At 44.3% G+C, this 21,438-nt stretch overlaps 1 protein-coding gene across 1 annotated transcript in view; it reads right to left on the bottom strand.

Annotated features, from left to right (window-relative positions):
• Nucleotides 1-21,438, bottom strand: part of plxna1b (plexin A1b) — a gene marked incomplete at its 5' end in the record, with an annotated part of 155,234 nt that overhangs the window by 39,070 nt on the left and 94,726 nt on the right. Inside the window, 3 exons of the mRNA XM_079242272.1 lie at nucleotides 4,737-4,927; nucleotides 6,616-6,712; nucleotides 19,406-19,606. Of these exons, the coding sequence (XP_079098398.1) occupies nucleotides 4,737-4,927; nucleotides 6,616-6,712; nucleotides 19,406-19,606 (489 nt within the window). The remainder of the gene's footprint in view (nucleotides 1-4,736; nucleotides 4,928-6,615; nucleotides 6,713-19,405; nucleotides 19,607-21,438) is intronic.

The following is a 21,438-nucleotide window of genomic DNA, read 5'->3' as shown; positions in this document are numbered from 1 at the left end:
GCTGGCTCTCTCTCTGCGCTGACGGGATGAAGATGTCAGGAGGACAAGAGACGAAGAAAGGAAGAAAGAGGAAACATGTTCAGGAAGGAAAGAAATTGTTTAAATGTCTGGAAAGAAAGTTGCAGAAAAGTCATGAAGGAAAAGCGTGACGAGGAACGGAGAGTCGAGCAGCCGGACAGAACACGAGGGAGACGTCGTTGGCATTTCGTTTGCACACAAACGACACTGATACTTCTCCACACAAACGCACACAAGATCACAAAAACACGAGGAGCTCGCAAGTGTGTCACATGCAGAAATACTAAAAATGCACCATCACCGCCCCCACACTGGCATTGCATGCGGTGTTTTAATTGGTTTCTGAGGGCTGACTGCAATGCTCTCTCTGTCCCACTGGAGCACGCAGGCAGGACATGATGGATGACGGAGAGCCAGGCAGCATCCAAGACCAGAACTGGGGAAATGCACCGCAACAACGTGTGGGTCAACGTCCGTTTCTTCACGTGTGGTCGTGAACGAAGCAGGTTTATGACTCCATCTCAACACGTCTGCATGACTGGGAGCAGTGCAGACTCACCGGCTGCATGCAAACTGCTTTCTGGGTTGACAGAAAAATGCTGTGCTGTAAAAATAGCACTTCGACAGCTTAAGAGGCTGATTCTTAAAATGTCTAAAATCACCAATTAGTGGTTAAAACATTAACTGCTGTGTTTGCAGAACAGCGTTCAGGTGCCAGAGCTGTTAGTGAAACGGTACCCAGCTGCACACTACTGAACCACATCAAACAGGCAATCGCACACTTGGAGGTTCAACGTTTGCTGCCCGACTCTGCAAATGCTTATAGACAGTATAAGTGTGTGTGTGTGTGTTGTGTGTGTGTGCCCCCTGTGGCGTCAACCTTCCCAGCTGAACACACATTCCCTATTCCAAATGAAATTAGCAGCTAATCCGCTGACTGATGGCTACAGCAGCTAGCATGCTGCAAAAATGAACAAAGCAGCCTGAATGAAGCAAAGAGACATAAATAAAAATAAGGATCAAGCAGGAAAATCAAACACGCCGTTTGCGTGGCTGATGAGCAGAGAGACATCGTCTTTGTCTTCTTTTCACGTGAAATGTCATACTGTAAATGTCAAAGGTAGGGGCAGAGGGCTGAGAACGGCGCCAGCTTCCTCCAACGCTTCCATCCTCCTCTGCTCGTCTCCGACCTGCAGAGTGTTTCCTTTCCTGCTGCTTCAGAAGCTCCTCTCTGGCAGCTCTTTCACTGCCACCAACATCTTGCCCCGAGGGCAGGATTTACCCCCACATATGCATGCAAGAGCACATGCTTGTGTGCAACACTCCCCTCCCCTATCCATGCCTCTTCCACACACACAGAACCAAACTGCCTCTGCATGCTTGTTTCAGAAAGATAACTGAAGCGAGCACGAGAAGAGAGGGAGCATTAGCTAACGGATTTATCTATGTGCCACTGCTCCAATTATCCAATATCTCCATTAAGCATTCAAAGCAACGAACCCCCTTCATGCAGGAAGCGCACGAAGGGCACTGCTTGTACAACTCTGCATCGGTGAAACGGGAACGCATTTTAAATTATAAATCTATACTTTATGCCTATTTAAACTGATAGAAGTGCAACACTTCTGGAGGGAGATGAAGCTTTTATCCGTCTGCGATGCGACACACAAACGTTTGAACTGTCTGACAGAAAGATGAGGAAGCAGAAAGACAGACAGCTGATGATAAGCAGGAAGGTTGAACACGAACACACGTCCTGCACACCAGTGTGCTGGTATCACACGTGTGTGTCGGTCTCAGTGGCGAGCTGTGGGTACACTGACCCGGGTTGCACTCAGATGAGGACCACCGCCACGGTTGCTGGTGGCAACAGATGGTTACACTGTGGTGTTTAGATGCCTTAGCTCTCCCAGCCTGTCATATGCACAACTCCACACGCACATACCCGACACCCATAGTGGGACAGAATTAACACACTTCCACATGTTGTGGTTCTTTGTCTTCCTCCCTCAGATTAGCACACACTCCAGACAGACATCATTTCTGCCTCCTCAGGTAAGAGTGTGTGTGTGTGTGTGTGTGTGTGTGAAGCTATCATCTATAATCTTGTCAGTGTGTTCAGTCGTGGTGTGTGTGGACTGCCTCCTCCTGACCAGCCCATCTGTGTTAGGTTGCAGTCACGGCGTTGGCCTCTAGGCCGTCTCTCCTCCCTGCTGCCTCCTCTCCGCTTCACTCGCCGAAGCCAAACAATGACACAGCAGAGGAAGGAATTCCGCCTCGCGTCTCAAATAAAATAACACTTTTACAAATGAGCCAAAATGGATTCATGTAAGGAGGAGTTACAGGCTGCAGGTCTGTTATAAGAACCCAATTTCCATGTGAACTCACTTCAGGTGGATTCTCTTCCAGTCTCTGTATAATTTTACTGCGTCACATTCAGCAAACTGCAGCTCTGATTTAACCCGAGCAGCCAGAAGTGGAGAGTTTTCCCTTCAACTTGGACTTGAGAGCTTTATAGTAGGGCTGGGCGATTAATCGGATTTTGGAAAAATCTGCCGACTTTTTTTGTTAAAAGCGACAAATCTAGCAGCTTTTACTGGAGTTATTAGAGACTTTTCTGGTGTTTTGGCGACTGACTTGAAGACACATATTGTTCTGCAGTTACTGTAAGGAAGGAGCAGCGGGAGCCTCTCCCGTCCTAAAGCACTCCCAGGCGGCCAGTCTCAGTCGGCTCCGGCTGCAGGTCAATGTAGAATAACTGCAGTAGGTTGTGGAAGTTCACCTAAACATAGTTTATACCATTGTCAGTGACAACTGGCTGCGTTATTTTCCTATACTTGGTTCGGCGAGTTAAACACTGTAATATCCCTCCGTTACGGGCGTTACCATAGCAACGCGTCAATCAGCTGGTTCAGATCAGCTGTCTTTTAACAGGTGAATGAGAGAAACGCGCTGCAGCCTGACAGCGGTTGTTTGGCATAAAACGTACATCGAGACCAAATTAAAATAGTTCCTATATAAGCGGTAAAAGTGGATTAAACAACTCAGAACCGTGCATTAGACGGTTATAATGCGCGACACGGAGTCTAGAACACCACGACGCGCAGCGTTGTTTAAAAATACTGGATAGTTGTGTTAAATAATCAAGATCTCAATTTCAGTCAAAATATATAATTTTGTCATAATTGAGCAGCCCTACTTTATAGGGAGTGTCACGGTGAGTGGTATTTCTGTCTTTGTGTTTTGTTGTTTTTTAACTAGTAAATTGAGAGGTTATTAAAGAGGTTATTACAAAAAGAAAACACATTTTAGCTTTTCTTCATTTCATTTTGTGTGATAATGAGAACAGTATTTAGTTGTTTTTAAAAACTCAACATGAAAACAATGGATTGACAGTGGAAGACCAGCTTTATGAGCTGCAGGTTGTTTCACTGAAAGCTGTTTTTTTCATTTATATGTTATCTGTAACTTCAGCTGTACTGCAAAGTTACATGGCATCGTGTGTCAGCACAGACTAGTCCGGGCAAACACCACCAGTAGACCCTCTGCCACCGCTGGGTGGGATTTCTGTGCATGTTGGAGCAGAACAGGGGAGAATCAGACCATTTTCTTAACAAGGTCAACAGAATCTGTGCTTTTCAGAAGGCAGCAGAAAGTTTCACTGTGGAAAAAAGGGACTTTGAAGAATCTGGTTTTACTTTGTTAACATTGTCTGTGCGACACTGAGGGGGGCAGTGGTTGATGCCCACTCATGGTGGTGTGTTTGCATCAGAGATACAAAGAGCAGAGGAGAAAATGACACTGTGGAGGCAGGAAACACTGAATTTCATTCCCAGCAACTAAAACAGTCAGTCTAACTTTAAACTCTGCATATCCACTATAGACTGTATATAAAGAGATGGACGGAGTCTCCGTGACGTCACCCGTAGGTTTCTGAAGAGCTGAATTGAAGCTTGGTGGGCGGTTCCTACCATTGCCATGTTGGCAGCGTCATGTGTCGTCTCGCCCGGAAAATACAAATATGGGCAAAGAGGTGGAGCTGAGAGGGCAGCCGTGAGCGTCATGGCGGATGATTGACATCGAGCGAACTCCGAGCTTTCTGTAGCTAACAGCTAAGTGAGCTAACCCGGATATAACAGGAGCTAACCAGCTAACAGAGGTAAGCGAGCTAAAGATAAGTCATGTTGTTAACTGACTAAAAAAAAACCGCAGTTGTTCTACATTCTTCTTACTTAAAGCGGGATATTGGGTATGTGTCAATAGAAAGGACACGCCCCTAAATATGCCAAAATTCGAGATTAAATTACTTTTAAACGGGCGAGTTAGAAAAAAAATTCACTCCCCCCACAGTTGTCATGAAGGTAAACCTGACCTATAAATGAAAATGGATTTTTGTACCAGGCTGTAAACATGTTTATTTCTGCTGTGAAGTTGGTCTTTTTAACATGGGAGTCTATGGGGATTTGCTCTGTTTTGTAGCCCTAGTGGATGAAGGGGGAACTGCAGTTTTATGCACTTCCACACGGAGAGACAGAATAACATGTTCAGATAAAACACCCAGATCCGTCACTGTAGACCACTGTCTGATGGCGTCAGCTCCGATATGCATGTTGCTGTCATTGTCTGCAGATACGAGGTAATTGGGGCTCCCTGCAAGATGGCGCAACACACAAAGCGGCCGCCGGATTAGTCTATATGTCATGGTTATCAGGGATTACCTTGTAGATCTTGGGATGTGCACAGCGGCTGTTTCCGGTTGTGGCATGCATCCAAGTGCTTTCTGGAGGAGTGCACTCCTGTCTCAGCGAGCACTTCTTCTCCCCTACGCACCAGCCGCATTCGAACCGGGGGTTTGCCTTCAAGCACATCCCACAGCTGTCTCTCAGCGCGTAGCACTTATACAGGTGAGCTGCAGACGAGGAGAAGAAGAAAAACACAGTGAATAAGCATCATTACATTCAGGTTGTGGATGATCCTAGCAAAAGAATGCAATAACCTCATTATCATTACACTGTTTTACATTATTTTAGGGCAGAACTATGAAAACAAACAAGCTCTTTCTTTTAAAATGAACATTTACTCATTTAAAATACACTAAATTCAACAAAAACGTGTTCAGTGTTGCTGATAAAGTTAAATTAAGGTCTCCTTTCACAAAGACCACAGAAATAGCACAGCAAAGCTTTTTTTCCCTCTCTCTCTCTGCTATTTCAACCCCCAATCCAATTGGTCATGGAGCAGCTTTAAAGAAACCCTGTACCAATTACTGGCAGCTAAACAATTCTCCTCTAATTACATTAACCTATAAGCAGTAAATGCGGGTGAGCACGGCTCACACTCCACCAGAAGATAATCAGGAAAGAAATGAGGAGGTGGGAGAGCAATCTTAGGGTTTTAGGTCACCTTTACGTGCACTTCATGAGATCCATGCAATGCAGAGACACTGATTTATGATCCTGATGCTTTCTGTGTTCAGAGAAACACGTATATGTAACAAACACATCCGTATGACATCAGTCATCGCCAGAAATATCTGAAATATGAGACAACGGCAGCTTGATTGGAGGGTGATCAATACATGAATTACTTCCATTAACAGATAAAAGTCGCTGTTTACAGACCTTCTAGATGAAACAACCTTTTCTCTGAGCTCATGGTATGCTAACACGTATGAAAGCTCCGAGCCATGACAGAATAACGACCAGGGCCAGACAAGGCAAAAACACCCCCCTGATGTCATCCACAGGCCTAATGGAACGCAGTCCTTGCTGCCGATGATGATATTTTACCTCACAGCAGGGGAATAATCTTATAGTCCCTGCTGTGATGTACAAGCCACCATAATTATGAAGAACTATAAAGTATGTTTTACCAAGTAATTATATCCAACAGACGTGATCTCATCGTCTTCTCCCACATCGGCGCGTTGGGTATGTATATGTGTTTAATCAATTCCCACATGATTCTTTATTTGCAGGACAAGGTGTGGTTGTGCATTAGAACAGAGATTATGCACATTAATACCAATTAACGCTGTATTATGCAAATAATCTCCGTACTGATATCCAAAATGTTGGTCAATAACGGTGCAATCAATTATTATCACTTCAAAGTGGTGCAAAAGGTTTTTAAAAAAAAGAATGAAATGCATCAAAAATGTAAAAACAAGAGGCGCTTAGTGGGACGACGTTACGGCTGGTAGCTTCTTGCATTAAACCTTGATGAATGAATTGCGTCTTTGTTTTGTTAATCTGGACACGAAGTCCTCATTGTGTCATGGCGACGCATCATCTCCTTGAAAAGGCACAAAGTGCAGAACACGAATGGTGCTTCATGGTTTTAAATGTAAAACTTTCATGCCAGGAAAATTAGTTCTTACGTTTTAAATCAAACTTTCTTTGCTTTCCATCAGCGATGACAAAAAGAGTCGCATGGGGTCAAAACTTCTTCCCATCTACGGGACAACAGACCTGCTCTTTGTGACACGCAGTCAGCTGATAAAACACACCACTAGTGGTGACGATGTCACTGCAGCTGTATTAAGATTTAAAATCCTGCCATTTGGGATCTTAAAGGAGTGACGTCACACTAACTCACCTTTAATGTTATGTGGGTTGTCGATGACGAAATTGCCGTTCCACACAACAGAAAGATCCACCGGCAGGTCGCTGATGTCGTTGCCCTCATAGGTATACTGAAAGACAGAAAAACAAAACCATTTAATCAGTTTCTTACAGCGCTGAAATGATCCTAGACATTAGCAGTCATTCAATAAAATAAAGAAAAAGAGAAAAATCAAAGCAAAGAAGTGAGCGGAGCAGCTGGGAGTAATGTCATTCACCGTGGTGCACACACAGTTAAAGGGCCATAAAAATGAGTGATGAGCGACAGGCTATATTGTGATTTTTACACACGGCACATCCGCTGCTGCCTGGCAGAGCGCAGAGTTGATTAAGAGATTGGGATCCCCATCACTGCATGACTCATTCCATCCCAGTGATGAATGAAAAGCATAATATATCTCCAACAATAATATTCTCATCTAATTTCATTTTTGCATCCTGAACTAATAAGAGTTGAAATGTAATTGACTCGTCGTCGGCATAATCAGTTTTATGGATTTGCTTTAAATGAGACAACAAGCTGCAAAAGCGGTAATGTGACGGCGATGTGTAAACTGAAAGGATGATAGAGGAAAAGCTCCCGTGAGACCCCCCCCCCCGGCAAATAAATGATCAGGACGATTATCAGCACAGAATAAAGCGCTGTTTTAGAAGTTGCACCTACCCCTGTAATAAACTCAGCATCCAAACACTGATGCAAATTCGCTCATCAACAAGCTTATATCCCAATACGCTGCATTATTAACTACTCAGTTCATCAACATAAAACAGACCGCCTGCTTGCTGAGGTACCGCCGGCGCAATGGCTGCCAGTACTTCAGATGTGACCTAATGTCTCCGTCAGTCAAAGGGTGCCCAGTTCCTCTCACCACCACTGGTATGGTCACTATCTCCGACGGCCTCGGGGTGAGAGATAGCAGGACTCTTGTGCTGGCGTGGTGATAAAATCCGACGTGAAAGCCTCATGCCCGCGGCTGCAGAGCCCTCACAGATTGAATCAAGAAACAACTTCACCACTATGTGGTATCAACCACTTCACTGTGATACTGCAAGATTAATCTTGACATCTGTAATAATAGTGATTTTGAATGTATTTGAGGTGGTTGGGGGGGGGGGGGGGGGGGGGGACCAAGAAATGTGCATAGACAAGATAAGAAAATGAGAGGACACAGCAATGTCACAATGTGTGAATGGCTGATTAATTCCTGCTTCACTTCTGTGATTGGATGATTTGCATTTAGTGGGCCCTGAAGGTGGAAAGAAAAAAAGAAAGATGGCTCCGTACACCCCAGAAGAAACTCTACTTTGCTCACAGAAGCCTTGTTACAGATAAATCCTCTCAGAATATGTTTTAAGACATACTTAAGCACTTTTTATTTGACAGATTTGAACCTTTTAGACCATAATGTCATCTGGAGTCTACTGACCTTGTACACATAGCTAACCACCTGGTCTTAGAGAGGACAATTACTAAACTATACATGTGATAGGACAGGTTTACATAGGAGTTCTCAAAGAAGAGTGTGTTCCGATAATTCATATAGAAAAGGGAGGGGCGGGGGGGGGGGGGGTAGGATGTAAATAATGGATAATCTGAAAGATGAAAAGTGACAAATGATTGTTAAAAGGTGGGAAAATGGTTGAAATGAGTGGATGTACGGAGGTGGAGGGAAACCAAAGGAAAGATGGTGAGAAGAAGCATGAGACAGCAAGTTGGGGGGTGGGGGAGCAGATTCTACAGCGAGGGCGAGATGGATAGAGAGAGGTGATTGTGTGTTATTCTGTGGACACCATTCATTTACACATGGAATAAGAGGCCGGGGCTCGGCTGTAAGCGTCTGAGCTGGTGGGGGCTAAAGTGAAATTGGCATTTTCAATTTGTTCTCTGACATGTCTGCCTTGGCTTTTCACACATTCCTCTGCACCTCCTTCTCAACCCCCCCCCTCCTCTTCTTCCTCTCCCTCTCATTATTCCTTCCGTATACCTCTGGAAAGCGTCTTCTATCAATCTCAGCCTGACTTTCTTCCCCTTTCCTCAAAGCCCCCCCCCCCACCACCACCATCACCAAAACGCCCACAGTCAAGCAAGGAAATATGAAGCAGATTCCTTTATCGCATATACCAAACATCTCCAGAGAAACACATGTGCACATGGTGCTATAAATATGCATCCTGGATGTGGGATGCTTTCCAGAGAAGCAAATTCATCACAGACTGATCACACGCTCTACACAGGAAATAAACCTGATAAATAAAAGCACATGGAAAGCCGGGAAGATAAGACACTTAAACAACAACACATTCAGGACATCAGCTTTTATTTCACTCCAGCAGTTCAAGCATGTGGACTTCTTCAGTGTCTCCCGCCCGCCGTCCTTCCCTCATCACTGGGAGACCACCCAGTCTGCCTGGGAACAAGAGCGCTTTCTCTTCTCCGGTGGAGGAGATGGAGCGAGCACGAGTCCCTCTGCATGCATGTGAGTATGGAAGACAATGGAGGAGAAGGCAGAGGCAGGAGAAGCCCAGGGATGCTGCATGGTCAACATGTGACCGAAGAGAAGAAGTTAAACTGAGTTGGAGCGGAAAAGGTGAAGGGATGAAAGCTGACACTGGAAGGCCAGAGAAGCAGGTGGGAGGAAGACGCCGGATGGTGAAAGAAACAGGAAGTACGAGGAGAAGACATGAAGGTACCTGAAACTTCTCCTGACATCCAGTTTTTTTTTTCTCACACATTTGTCTAAAATCTGACATTAAAGCTGAAAACTGAAGTAAAAAAATAAAGTTTAACAAGTTTTTTAGCTGAACTAATTAGTTTTTCTCTTGATAAAGATGAATGAAACACAAGTGGAAAAGGTTTCTGATTAGCCAGATTAACAAAACGGACCCTTGTGAGAAAACAATGCTAATCAAAACTTATTTAAACTAAGAAATAATTAAATATTCATATTTAGGAAGTTAATCTCGAATGGATTTCTGTCAACTAAGTTTTTGCTTTCTTCAGCAAGTCCAAACAAACGGATGCTGTGCTCTACTTAAGTTTGTTCCATCCTCCACGAGAAGCCAGAACTTTTTTCTTGTTCTCGAGGCTCCGAGAAGAAAATGACGTCATTTTGTTCTCGTGGACGCGTTTGAAGACAGTTCTCGAGACATCGGGCTGGCAGAACTTCTTTCTTGCGGGACTGCGAGAAGTATTGTGTGATTGGTCGGACATGTGAGGTGGGCGTGGTTGACATGGAGAAAACAAGAAGCGGAGTTGCTGCTTTTACCTGCTTTAGACTGTTTCCAGATAAAACGGATTGCTTTCATAAAACAGCTGATCGAGGTGGTGAGAAAGTACGAACATTTTTACATGTGGCATTAAAACACTCGGACCCTGCCGCGTGCACGACCCGCCCTGCCGCGTGCACGACCCGCCCTGCCGCGTGCACGACCCGCCCTGCCGCGTGCACGACCCGCCCTGCCACGGACGAAGTTGCTGTTAAATATGAAACTAGAAACTCGGAGAGAAGAAACCTCCGCCAAGCACGATGTTAAAGAATCCTTTTAAAACATTCCTGGATCCAAACGGTGATCCGGATCACCACCAGAATTTAATCAGTTCTTCATTTTCACATTTGCAACAACTCTTGAATTTTTTATAAAAATCCCTCCGTAGGTTATCTTAAGCAAAAAGAGCCGGGGAAAACAACCTCCTCGGTGGAGGTAACAACCGGGTTCATTGCACATAAAGCAGACATCTGCCCCAAGACATTTTTCTTGTTCTTGCTTCTCGAGGAGGATGGAACGAGCTTTAATTTTTGTTGCCATGTTGGACTCAACTTCCGTCCAGGTGACAGAACTTTTTTTCTTTCTGAGCAGGATGGAAGTCAGCTCAGCCTCAGCCGACTCTCAAACGATGAACCTCCAGGATGGACGAGACGGTTTTCCTGCAGTAATCTGCTGCTAAATGCTAAGTGTGCTTACCCCCCCCCCGGGACAGAGGACCAGCTACAGTAAAGAGCAGGAGGTCAAGCCACCTTTTACTCCCACACGGCTGCTTATTTTGCTGACCAGTGACTCAGAACGTGGCCTGATTCCCTCTGAATCACACAGCCAATTCTGCGTGATGAAGTAATAGATGATGGATGTATGTGGACCTCTTAACCCTGCTTTACAGCCTGACAATCACCTCTCTGAAAACCCCAACCCTGCACACACACACAAACAGCTGACAACTAAAACAATAGCACTGCTAGCCCTCTTCTCCCCCCTTCTAACCCATGTTACAGGTATATGTCTGTGTTTGCACATCTCTCCTCAGAGGCGGTCGGGGTCCTGTGCTGAGGGGAGGCTGAGATCTGCTACCTTCACTCAACAAAAGCATTAATATTTAGTTAGGCAGCAGCGTGTATGTGCATGTATGTGTGGTTAATGGGCAGCAAAGAGAGGGGGGGTGGGGAGGAATGGTTAGGTTGTGATCCAACACTCATCTCCTCTCATTGCACCAAAGGCTTATTAAACTTTCATACTCAGCCAGCGCTGTTGCGCAATATTCAGATCAATGAATCCAAACATGCACCTTGCGCAAGACTTAATCAAGTACAGATAGCAACGTAAAAAGAATTATTGCTACCAGCAGCAAAGCTTTGTTGTAGGAAAGGTGGAAATTTGCATGAGAGAATCTGCTTAACGCAGCGTGAGGATGATCGATGCATCCAGCAGCTTCTGAGTGCTCAGTTTCATTTTTCTGATCCAACACGGCACTCAGTCAAACGAATCACATCAAAGTGGTGTTCACACTTTCTAGACCTTTTCTTCTCGTGCTGCAGCTTCTCCAGAGCAGGACGAACCCAGAGCTCCGCGGAGATGCAACACTCGGAACAATAAACCCAGACGCAAAGATGATGTTTGTCTAGAACGGGAAAATCTGCTCATTAATATCGAGTCAAAATATTTAGGTGTTTAGATAAGCTGCTGAAGTCATTAATGCGTATCACATGATGAGAAGGGCGAGAAGTTCATTTCTACAGCAGCAGCTGCCCAAAGAGCTGAACAGTAAAGCAACAAACAACAACACTGCACAATTTAAAATGAAACACTGCACATTAAAAAAACAAATAAAATCTGGACACAAAATAAAAATCTATAATAAACGAAAAAAAATCAAAATACACAAAGAAGAAAACCACAGAAATATGAAGACGAGGAAACAGGAATAGATGGATGAAGGAGAAGTTAAGCATGAACCAACAACAGGTACCTTATGAGAGGGTCACAGGCTGATAATTAGTCATTCTGACGGTGTGCTCAGGCTGGACAGCTAAAAATATCAAACCTGCCCCGGGCAAGTCCTCCCCTTGGGGAGTACTGGATATTCACCTTCTCTTTCTACAACTCCCTGAAGTGATGACAGGACAGCCTGACCTGACACAACGTAGCCTTCAATCTTCATCATTCTGGCTGTCGCATTAGGATACAGCGGAGGGAAGGCAGAAGAACTGCATCGCGCCCAGTCTGATCCCAGTTCTACCAGTCTAGATAAAGTTTGGCACACAACGTAGGTCCAAGTCTGGATGTATATCCCACCATGCACGTTCAATCACACACAACTTCCAGGCAGATATGGCGTCCTAATCAAGGATCATGTGGTAATCCCTCCCACAGCTTAGGGAGTGTGTATGTGTGTGTACTGTATGTGTGAGGTCAGGAAACTTGGAATCAGTCCCCGCTCATAATAGGGGCCTGTTAGCCCGTGCTAATCGCTAATGCTAACAGGATTGGAGCATGGCCGGGCCCAGTTACCCAGCTTATCTCCTGCACAGAGCCGCACACACAAACACACACACACACACACACACACACACACACACGTGCACACAAGCTTTCACAAATACTTTCTTCACTAATGGAAAGGAAAAAAAGAGAGCTAGAGAGAGAGGGGAGCGAGAGAAAAACGCTGGCTTGAGAGAAAAATAATGCTGTCATAGTCAATGTTTCTTATTTTTCAGCCGGCGCATTAAGCTAGTGTAAGCTTACTACACCTCTCCCTGGACAAAAGCTGATTCCTAGCCGTTTGCAGAAATGTCCATATTTTCACTGTCGTCACCCTTTTTCCTCCTCTGTCAACTTCATGCCATTCTTCTGGTGGTTTTTCTTCCACGCCGACTCCCCTGCTCAGCCACAACACACCCATCTGATCACATGTATAAATACAGAACACCATTTACCCATCAAGTAGCCCCCACTTTGCCTTCAACGCTGCAGCAATGTTGATAAAAACGAGCAAAAGATTGGCTAATGTTTGAAGAAGAGATGCAATTTAATGTCTTCTTGCAGGGGGAATTTTCTAACAATTCATGCTTTAATTGCACAGCAGTCTTAAGGCGGCCATTGGAAAAGAACAAATAATCGCTCCCTTCTTCCCAGAGAATATTCTGGTAGATCTATTAAGTTCATTTCATTCTTGCTACAACAATCACTTCTGCAGCTTCACGTTCTCATCTAATAATCATGAAAGAATGGAAAGGGTAGCACTGCCAGCACACAAAGACAGTGTAGAGGAAAGGTTACCAATCGCAGGGGTACACACAGAGGCAGAAATGAGAAATAGATAATTAAAGTGGGGTGGAGAAGTTGGCATATGCTGATGGCTGTGCGGCAATTAATTCTTATTTATCCAGGACAGGAGCGTGGGAGTTCTGCTCTTCACCTGTCAGCGAGGAGGAGGAAGAGAGGCAGCGGGCCAATGACAGGACAGACGTGAAGTGGTAGGTGGAGGTTTTAAAGGAAGACAGACATGAGAGGCAGGAAGAGGAGCAGCGCTGGGCCGTGAAGTTTTCTGCATGATGAAATTCAGAGATGAATCAGCACAAACCAAAACATACAGAATGCAAACATGCAGAAACACCTTTCTGAACTCTTCCTGACAACCCATACGTACTACATCATAGGGCTGTGACGATATGCTTTTGTCCCGATTCCATTTAAATTGTGATTCTCACAATTCTTTAACATTGCTGATTTTTGTAGATTAAAAACCAAAAAAAATGTATAAAATCTTTTTTTGCTCGTCATTTTTCTTGATTTCAATCAAGAAAAACAACACAGTAGCCAGATCATCATTCTGCTGCTATAATGCCCAAGAAGACAATAAAATGATCAATAAAAACATTAAAAATGACAACATTTTTTATAATGGATTTATTAATTAATTAAAAAAAAAAAAATCCCAATTTTTGATTTTTCGATTCGATTTTCCCACCCCTACTACATCACATTCATTTATAATAATAATGAGTATGAGGAGCCTCAACAATCATGCATTCATATCAGAGGATCAATCTGCAGCTTTAAACGGCGTCCCAAACACCGTCTGATCAGCACCATGTGAGCCATCGTACAATGAAAGCAACAGTTTCTCATCTGCAGAAATTCCCAGTAAATTTCCCTTCTTCTCTCTCTGCATCCCCACATAATATACACACACACACACACACACACACACACACACACACAGAGAGAGTCAAGAAGCCAATTAAAACAGACTCAGTGTGTGCTATGGCTGGATGAGGTGGCGGGTCCAGTGTTTATATCTCATTAAGCTGTGCTAGGCCATGCCAGGCCAGGCTGTGCCATGCCCTGCTGCACCCGGTTCCCTCATTAGCCTCGTTCCCGCTGCCTTTAGGAAAGTATATGTGTGAATTTATGTGCCTACTAAAATGTATTGAAAATGAGTTGCCATCAGTTTCTTGTTTTAACAAATCCCACAGAGTCAGAGGACCGAAGCTTCTATCAGCACTGCGCCTCGTCTGCTGTGTGTGTGTGTGTGTGTGTGTGTGGGGTGACACGATTAGAGCAGTGTGGTTTGTGGCAACCGCTCTCCCTGCAGACATGCTTGGCCTCCTCTGTAGACCTCTGTTTGCTCTGTCTATCCATCCATTCATCTGTTAATCCGTCTTCATTGTTTGCCTTCCATCTCTTATTTCCCATCTGAAGTAAGCAGGCTGTTTGTCGCCTCCCTCTCAGTGTCCTCCCCTCTCCCTCCTCCTCCTCATCCATCTCTCACTTTCTTCCTCCTCGCATCTCTGCCTTAAAACTTCTTTGCCTTTTCTTTCTCCCCCGCTCCTTCCTCACCCTCCTCACCCTCTTTTCTTTTCCACAGGGCAATTTTCTCCAAATCTGTCTTGCAGCTTTTCTTCTTCTGCTGCCTCGCTGTAACGTGTATGGAAGTGTGTGCATGCACACACAAGCACACACACACACACCGTAGTGCTGGTCTCTGCTGCCCAACTGCAATTCATCATCATTTTATCTCCCTTAATTGGATGCCATCAGGACCCCTGATACTTCGCATCTCTTCTTTAACAAACAGCTGCTCTCTAACACACACAGAAGGCTCACACACGGACACACACCCTATCCCCAAACTAGATTTTCTCCTCCTGCCCCCATGTCCACTTTTCCCCCCCTCACCGGTGAAAGGGTGGGAGAAAGCAGGAGATGGAGTGGCCGACTGGTTTATCAGATGGAAGGTAATGGTGTACGGCCCGCGCTGATATTGTCTTTCCTCTCATTCTGCCCTCAGAGGAGAAACAACAAAAAAAAAAAGAGGAGGATAAAGAGGGTTGGAAAATGGAGACGTTCAAATGGACAAAAAGGACACGGAGAGATAAAAGGAACAGAGAAGAAGAGTCTTCAACTGTTTGAGCTTCTTGTCTAAACTTCAGCCCAGCTGGTCTCCGGCGTCCTCCCCGACCAAACACTGCCGTCATGTTGTGTGTGTGAAAGCCTTGTGTGTTTGTTCACTCACATGACCTCTTCGGGGCTCCGAGCACAACTCCCCAGCCCACATCTCAGCATCCTACTGGCCTTTGCACCTGAACCAAAGCGCGGGGTTGGACCACCCACACCAGGAAGCGGCTTGTCTTGGGTCAGGAAAGCGGAAGGCTCTGATGTAGACACCAGCTTGTTGTTTTGGGTGGCTGCTGACCGGAGTTAACCGCTACCATAAGGCCTGGCGGATGGCTACGAATGTGTCAGTAGTAATGTGGGCTTGTTTGGCACAAAGAAACAAGAAGAGGACACTTTTTTTTTTTTTTTGCCTTCTTACAAAATGATCAGCACTTTCCTCCAGTTAATTTGCTACTGGACCTTGAATAGACTGCCATTTCATCAGTCTTTTCTGCTTTCAAAAAAAAAAAAAAAAAGGTTGATTTATGTTTGGCAAAGTGCCGGATTTTAAAGGGAGAAAATGCAAAAAGAACTTTAACAATGTAAGCCAAACAAAAGTTCAACACAGCAAAAATGGGAGCTTTGAGCGCTCTTTAAAATCCTTACGCCACCATATGAATCTTCAAAGTCTTAACACCTTAAACATAAAGTGGCTTATTTATGACACGGCTCTGCTTGCAAAAGCAAACTATTTTCCAATACTGCATTCTTTCCCAGGTCTCAGATCCGCCCGCTCCTTCCCCCCTCTGGGATCTGTTGGTATATACAGAAACTTTATACAGAAATATAAAATTCTCCCATGAGCATAGATGGATAGTCAATACGCAGCGAGGTTAGTGCATAGCTGAAGTTACACTATCATATATCATGTGCGCCACATATACAGCGGGATATTGACAGCCTACTGTTAGGGGATACTGAGCAGCCGTATTCAGCTATCATGGTCACTGTAAAAACAGCAAAGTATGTGAAACTAGAGTTTCAACATGATCTGAATGTGGATGTTGTGAATATACTGTGGATATAGTTCTCTTCTGTTGGATGGTGTGAAGATATTGTTTAAAAGAAAGGAGAACGACTCGTGGCCTCGGGAGGAACTTTTGAGCTGATATTTTTCCCTCTCTTTATCTCACGGCTTCTCATCTCAGTTCCTCCTCTTCTGTTCTTTTTTTTTTTATTATATCATTTTGCCTCTCACAGTTCCTGTTCATCTAACCTGAAATTGGCTGGTGCAGTCCAGTTTCCCCAGTTCATCTTACGACCTCTCAGCTTATTTTCTACAGCGTTCTGGTCTTACCTCTCATTCCGTCTCTTTTCTGACCATTTCTTCAACTTATCTGCATTTAACTCTTACCACATGTTCTTTTCTTACACTTTGTTTCCATTTGTGCCGATATTATTCATTACATTTTTGCAATTTCACCGAAAGACTGTCATATATTTTAACACCACATGTTCTTTATGTCCTTGTATAATTCATTCATTCATTCATTTTCCGAACCGCTTATTCCAATTCAGGGTCGCGGGGAAGCTGGAGCCTATCCCAGCTGGCTTTGGGCGACAGGCAGGGTACACCCTGGACAGCTCGCCAGTCCATCGCAGGTCCTTGTATAATGTCTACTTTTAATCCCGAATCCCCCATTTCACTTCTATGTTCTTGTCTTCACTTTTTGCAAGTATACTTCTGAGGCTCTTAAACACGAGACTGAACTGTGGATTAGCAGCCCTGTGTTTATCTTATTGATTAATAACCAGATACCTCCCTAATAAAACAGCTATCATGTGTTGGTATAAGGAAACTGCAGATCTACACACTCATGCACAGCTATCCTGGGATTCACAGCCTAAGGCATACGGAGGGATGCACATGTCCAAGTGCCTGCAGACACCGATTAACCCTTCCCCTCCTCATAGCCGTATGCATACAAACCAAGGCAGCAGTGTGTACACAGCATAAGAGATTAAGTCTATTTCCACTGCAGTGATGCATGATTCATAGAGTTGCTGCTGAACACTGTCAAAGTAAGAACAAACATGGTGGGGGATGTGTGTGAAAAGTAGAGATATGATGGTCTATAAATGGATAAACTAATATTTAAGAGCCCCATTCTTCTGAAATACAGCTCCGGTGCTATAATAAGACTCTCACCCTAATAATTCATGACACATAATTAAACTCATAATCTCAACCCTGTGTGAATTATGCCTTCATGGCAAGTCCATGCAGCTGCCACCTTTTTCATCCACTGAAACTAAACATGAGTGCATCCAGGCTCCTTCAACGCGATGCATCAATATCTGATCATGCATTCAGGTTGCCGCTGCTAATTGCTTTAAAAAAAAAAAAAAAAAAAAAAAAAGGCTAAGTGTTGACAGCCCGAGGCTAATTACTGCTAGCATGTCTACTTTGTGGACATCAAATGGAGAAATTCAGCTTTTGGCTGGGACTTTGCTGTTGATTAACACCGGCCTTGCAGCTGCAATAAACAGTCAATAAACAGACATCTCTGTGGAGAGACAACCCTATTGAAAGATAATTACCCCTGCTTTCACAAACAAGTGCCCAGCATGTGCCAACACCTGTAGACTGCCTATCAATGTGGACAGAATCCTGTCACCGTGGCTACCGATCAACGTATTCAGCTAAACAGACCACTGCTGGTGCTGCATATCCGTGATGGCTAATAGGATGGACGAGTTGTTTCAGACTGACAGGTGGGAAAGTACAAAAGCTTAACACCAAAAAACCTTCTAGATGTTTCCACTCTACCTAAATCTGTCAGATACATTCTTCCATGTGCGACATGTCGCTTCGACAGCTGCAAAGCCCTCATGTTAAACTAAATTAACAGCACCAGCTTCCATCTCATCTTAAATCTAAACATAGAGACGCACGGGGACACGAGCACGGCGCACAGCAAACTTAAGCAAGGCGAGAAAGATGGAGCGAAGAACGACAGAAACAGCAAGCACAGGAAAATATGACAGATGGAGGGAGCAAGGGGAGAGAAGGATGAACTCTACCGGCAGATAGAGGAAAGGAGAGGGAGAGGTATAGAGTGGAGGTGTAAACATGATCAATCCGCTCCCAACTAGGTTCAGAGACAGACTTCCTCTTCACATTTTCAGCCTCAGTGAAGCGCAACGCTAGCTACCTCTTATCTGTCATGCTAGTTTTAAACCTCACAAATGCACACACACACACACACACACAGCCGTATTCCAGCACCGAACAGGCATGGATCAATGTGCACAAATACCACTGTGTACCTGCAAATCCTTTCACACACAGACAGGACAAAAATTCTTGTTAAAAACTTGAGATAGAAAGTAAAAAAAGAATCCTTTCATGTGAAAACTTTAATCAGCACGCTGCTCTGTAACAGCCACAAAGACTGCAGATGTCCTGAACGTAACGATGCCTGACCCCTCTCACATCACGTTTGATCAATAATCTAAATGATGTTTCATGCAAACCACGACAATCTGTTATGATTTGCACCGCTATGATGACTGAAAAAAAGCCTTATTATACATCTGTGTCCTAATTCAAATGTGAATGCTTTCCGACAATATCTATTGGCCAACTATTAGTTCAACTTGACATACCAGCATTGGGTCATTTATCTAGATTGTCGCAAAGCCAATGTGCGAGTAGTGCATGGTGATCTATCAAGACGATGAGCATATTTGTGTCCAGAATGATCATTAGCTGGAGGAGGCTATTATTTAACCCTGACCGAGTCAATGCCTTCACTGGGTTCATGATTTAGTAACCTAGTTAAATCGATCCGGTCAAAAGTAACGGCGCCAAATGCTTTCATTCTGCAAAATAAGTTTCATTTGTGCTCCAGGTTATACAACAATCAGGCATTTTGTGCCGGAGACGACATATTCTCCATCATTTTCTTCTTTACAAATGTTAAGCATATTTTTTGCAATAATGAGTAAAGTACAGAGCACCACCAGAAGCAGCTGGGTTCCTCACCATTAACACCGTTAACAGCACTCCAACAGCAAACCCTGAATTCCAACTAACATCCTTTCTTACTTACCGCTGTTTTCTGGCACTGGATGGAGGTGCTGTTGAAGCGCAGTGCAGGAACGTTGTGGGTCTCCCCCTGGATGTGGAAGACGCACTCATAGTTCCTCTGTCCAGACTGCGGCTGGGGCAGGTTCTTGGCTGCTAAGGTGATCGGCTTGGTCACACCGACTGGGATGTAAATCTGTGTTGAAGGCAGAATCTGAGGGCAATCCTGCAGAGTCGGGAAGAGAAAACAGAAACGCTTAACTGGTATCCCCAAAAGGAGACAGTAATGGAGAGGAAGAGTGTTCAGCGCAGTTCAGAGGAGCAAACAAACAAGGCGAAAATAGCAGCGAGATAAGAGCGAAGATGATGAAACAAAACGTTTGTTGCCAACAGCTGAAAAGCGAGAAGGCCTTGGGCTACACACTGTATCTGACTTTATGCCAGACTTGCTTTGAGACAATAAGGAGTTTGCTGCATGATGCATTGGTCACATAGGTTGCAGGCTTGTGCATCGTTCCCACTCTGCTTGAACCAGATTGATATTATGCATTACATTTGAACAAGAAAGATTTTTATGCATATTTCATAGGAAAACATCCACCCAATAAAACTACTGACATCACAACAGGCAGAAAGACAGACTCCGGGTATTACATCCATGTGTGGGCGACATTAATGAGCTCCATGTTTTTCTGCATGTTTGTGTGCGTGCAGATTCGTCAGCGATTTTGGCCAGATTTCTGAGTCTTGTTTAGATCATGTGGAAGCACCTCATCAACTGAGGAACACAACCCTGGAGGGGGTGTGTCCTTGCATGGATGTGTGAGACAAACAGCTTTGTCAATGTGCAGCCAGACTAATTAAGTATGTGCATATCTGGTTATTGGACAAGAATACGACAGGACAGTCCGCTCAGTATATAATCTCTCCTGGATGTGCACTTGTGCATGTGTTGGAAGAAATGAAGTCATTACAATGTTCTTACAAGGATCTGGCAGCGATGCAGATCTTGTAGAGAGCGAGGGAAACAGTGAGGGGGTGTTGGTGACAGATCTTACACATCATGAGTTAAAGCTTGGGAGGAACTAAACCACCCTGTACTAGGCCAGCGCCGAAACAGCAACACACTAGATCACTGCCGACAAATCATCTATTTTACAAGCTTGCAGAGAAGTGGGACACGTAATAAGAAACATGTGGAGGTTTCAAACACACAACAGTGGGATTCAGATCGAGCATTCACCTAAAATACTGCAATTCCCGTTTCAGCCAGGTGTAGCGAATTCATCATAACTGCTTCACGTTTACAAGGAGCAGGAACACAGAAGAACCTGCAAATCCCAGCTGCACAGGGCAACACACTCCCCTCCACACGTCAAAAAGGCAGAACGAAGAATATCCAGAGGAAGGACAGGAAAATGTTCACTAGATCCTTATTAAATATTCACTGCACACATGTCACCTCGCCTCCGCTTCTTCTTGTTGCTTCTTTTCAGCACAAAGCTGGCTCCATTTTGCCTTTCCCCTCCTGTAGCTGAAGCTGTTGTACATTAGAAGTTACAGCATGTCCCCAGGGCCTGAACACAATGCTGGAGTTTGTTCATTAGCCTGCTTAGCCCTGGCCTTGTGTGTCTGATCACACACAAACACATGCACATCACATAATGAGAGATGGGAATACCATCGGTGGAAGAAGCCAGCTACACAGGACCTGGTGTAGAATCAAGAGAAAAATGGATGGTTGAAGGGGAGGATAAGGTGGAAGTGGGGAGAAAAGCAGAAGGAAGTAAAAGGAGGAATAAATAAAGGAGGCTTGGGGAGAAAATGAGGAAATGTATGGAACAGAGAGAACATGAGACAGGAAGTGAAAAGGAGTATTTAAAGGTGGTTTATGTAAGATTTTCAAAATTAAAAAAAAAAAAATTAATGAAAATTAATGACAAAGACCCTTCTTAAATGTTTGCCTACCAGTAAAAAAAGTGCTTTTTGTCATTTGTCATTAATTAAACTTGTAATTTAATAAATATCAATATCATCAAATATGGACAGACTGGAACC

This window comes from Telmatherina bonti (assembly GCF_933228915.1).
Source record: "Telmatherina bonti genome assembly, chromosome: 6".
NCBI lineage: Eukaryota > Metazoa > Chordata > Actinopteri > Atheriniformes > Telmatherinidae > Telmatherina > Telmatherina bonti.
The sequence above is the reverse complement of the archived record's forward strand: the minus strand, read 5'-3'. Positions and strand labels throughout refer to the sequence as shown.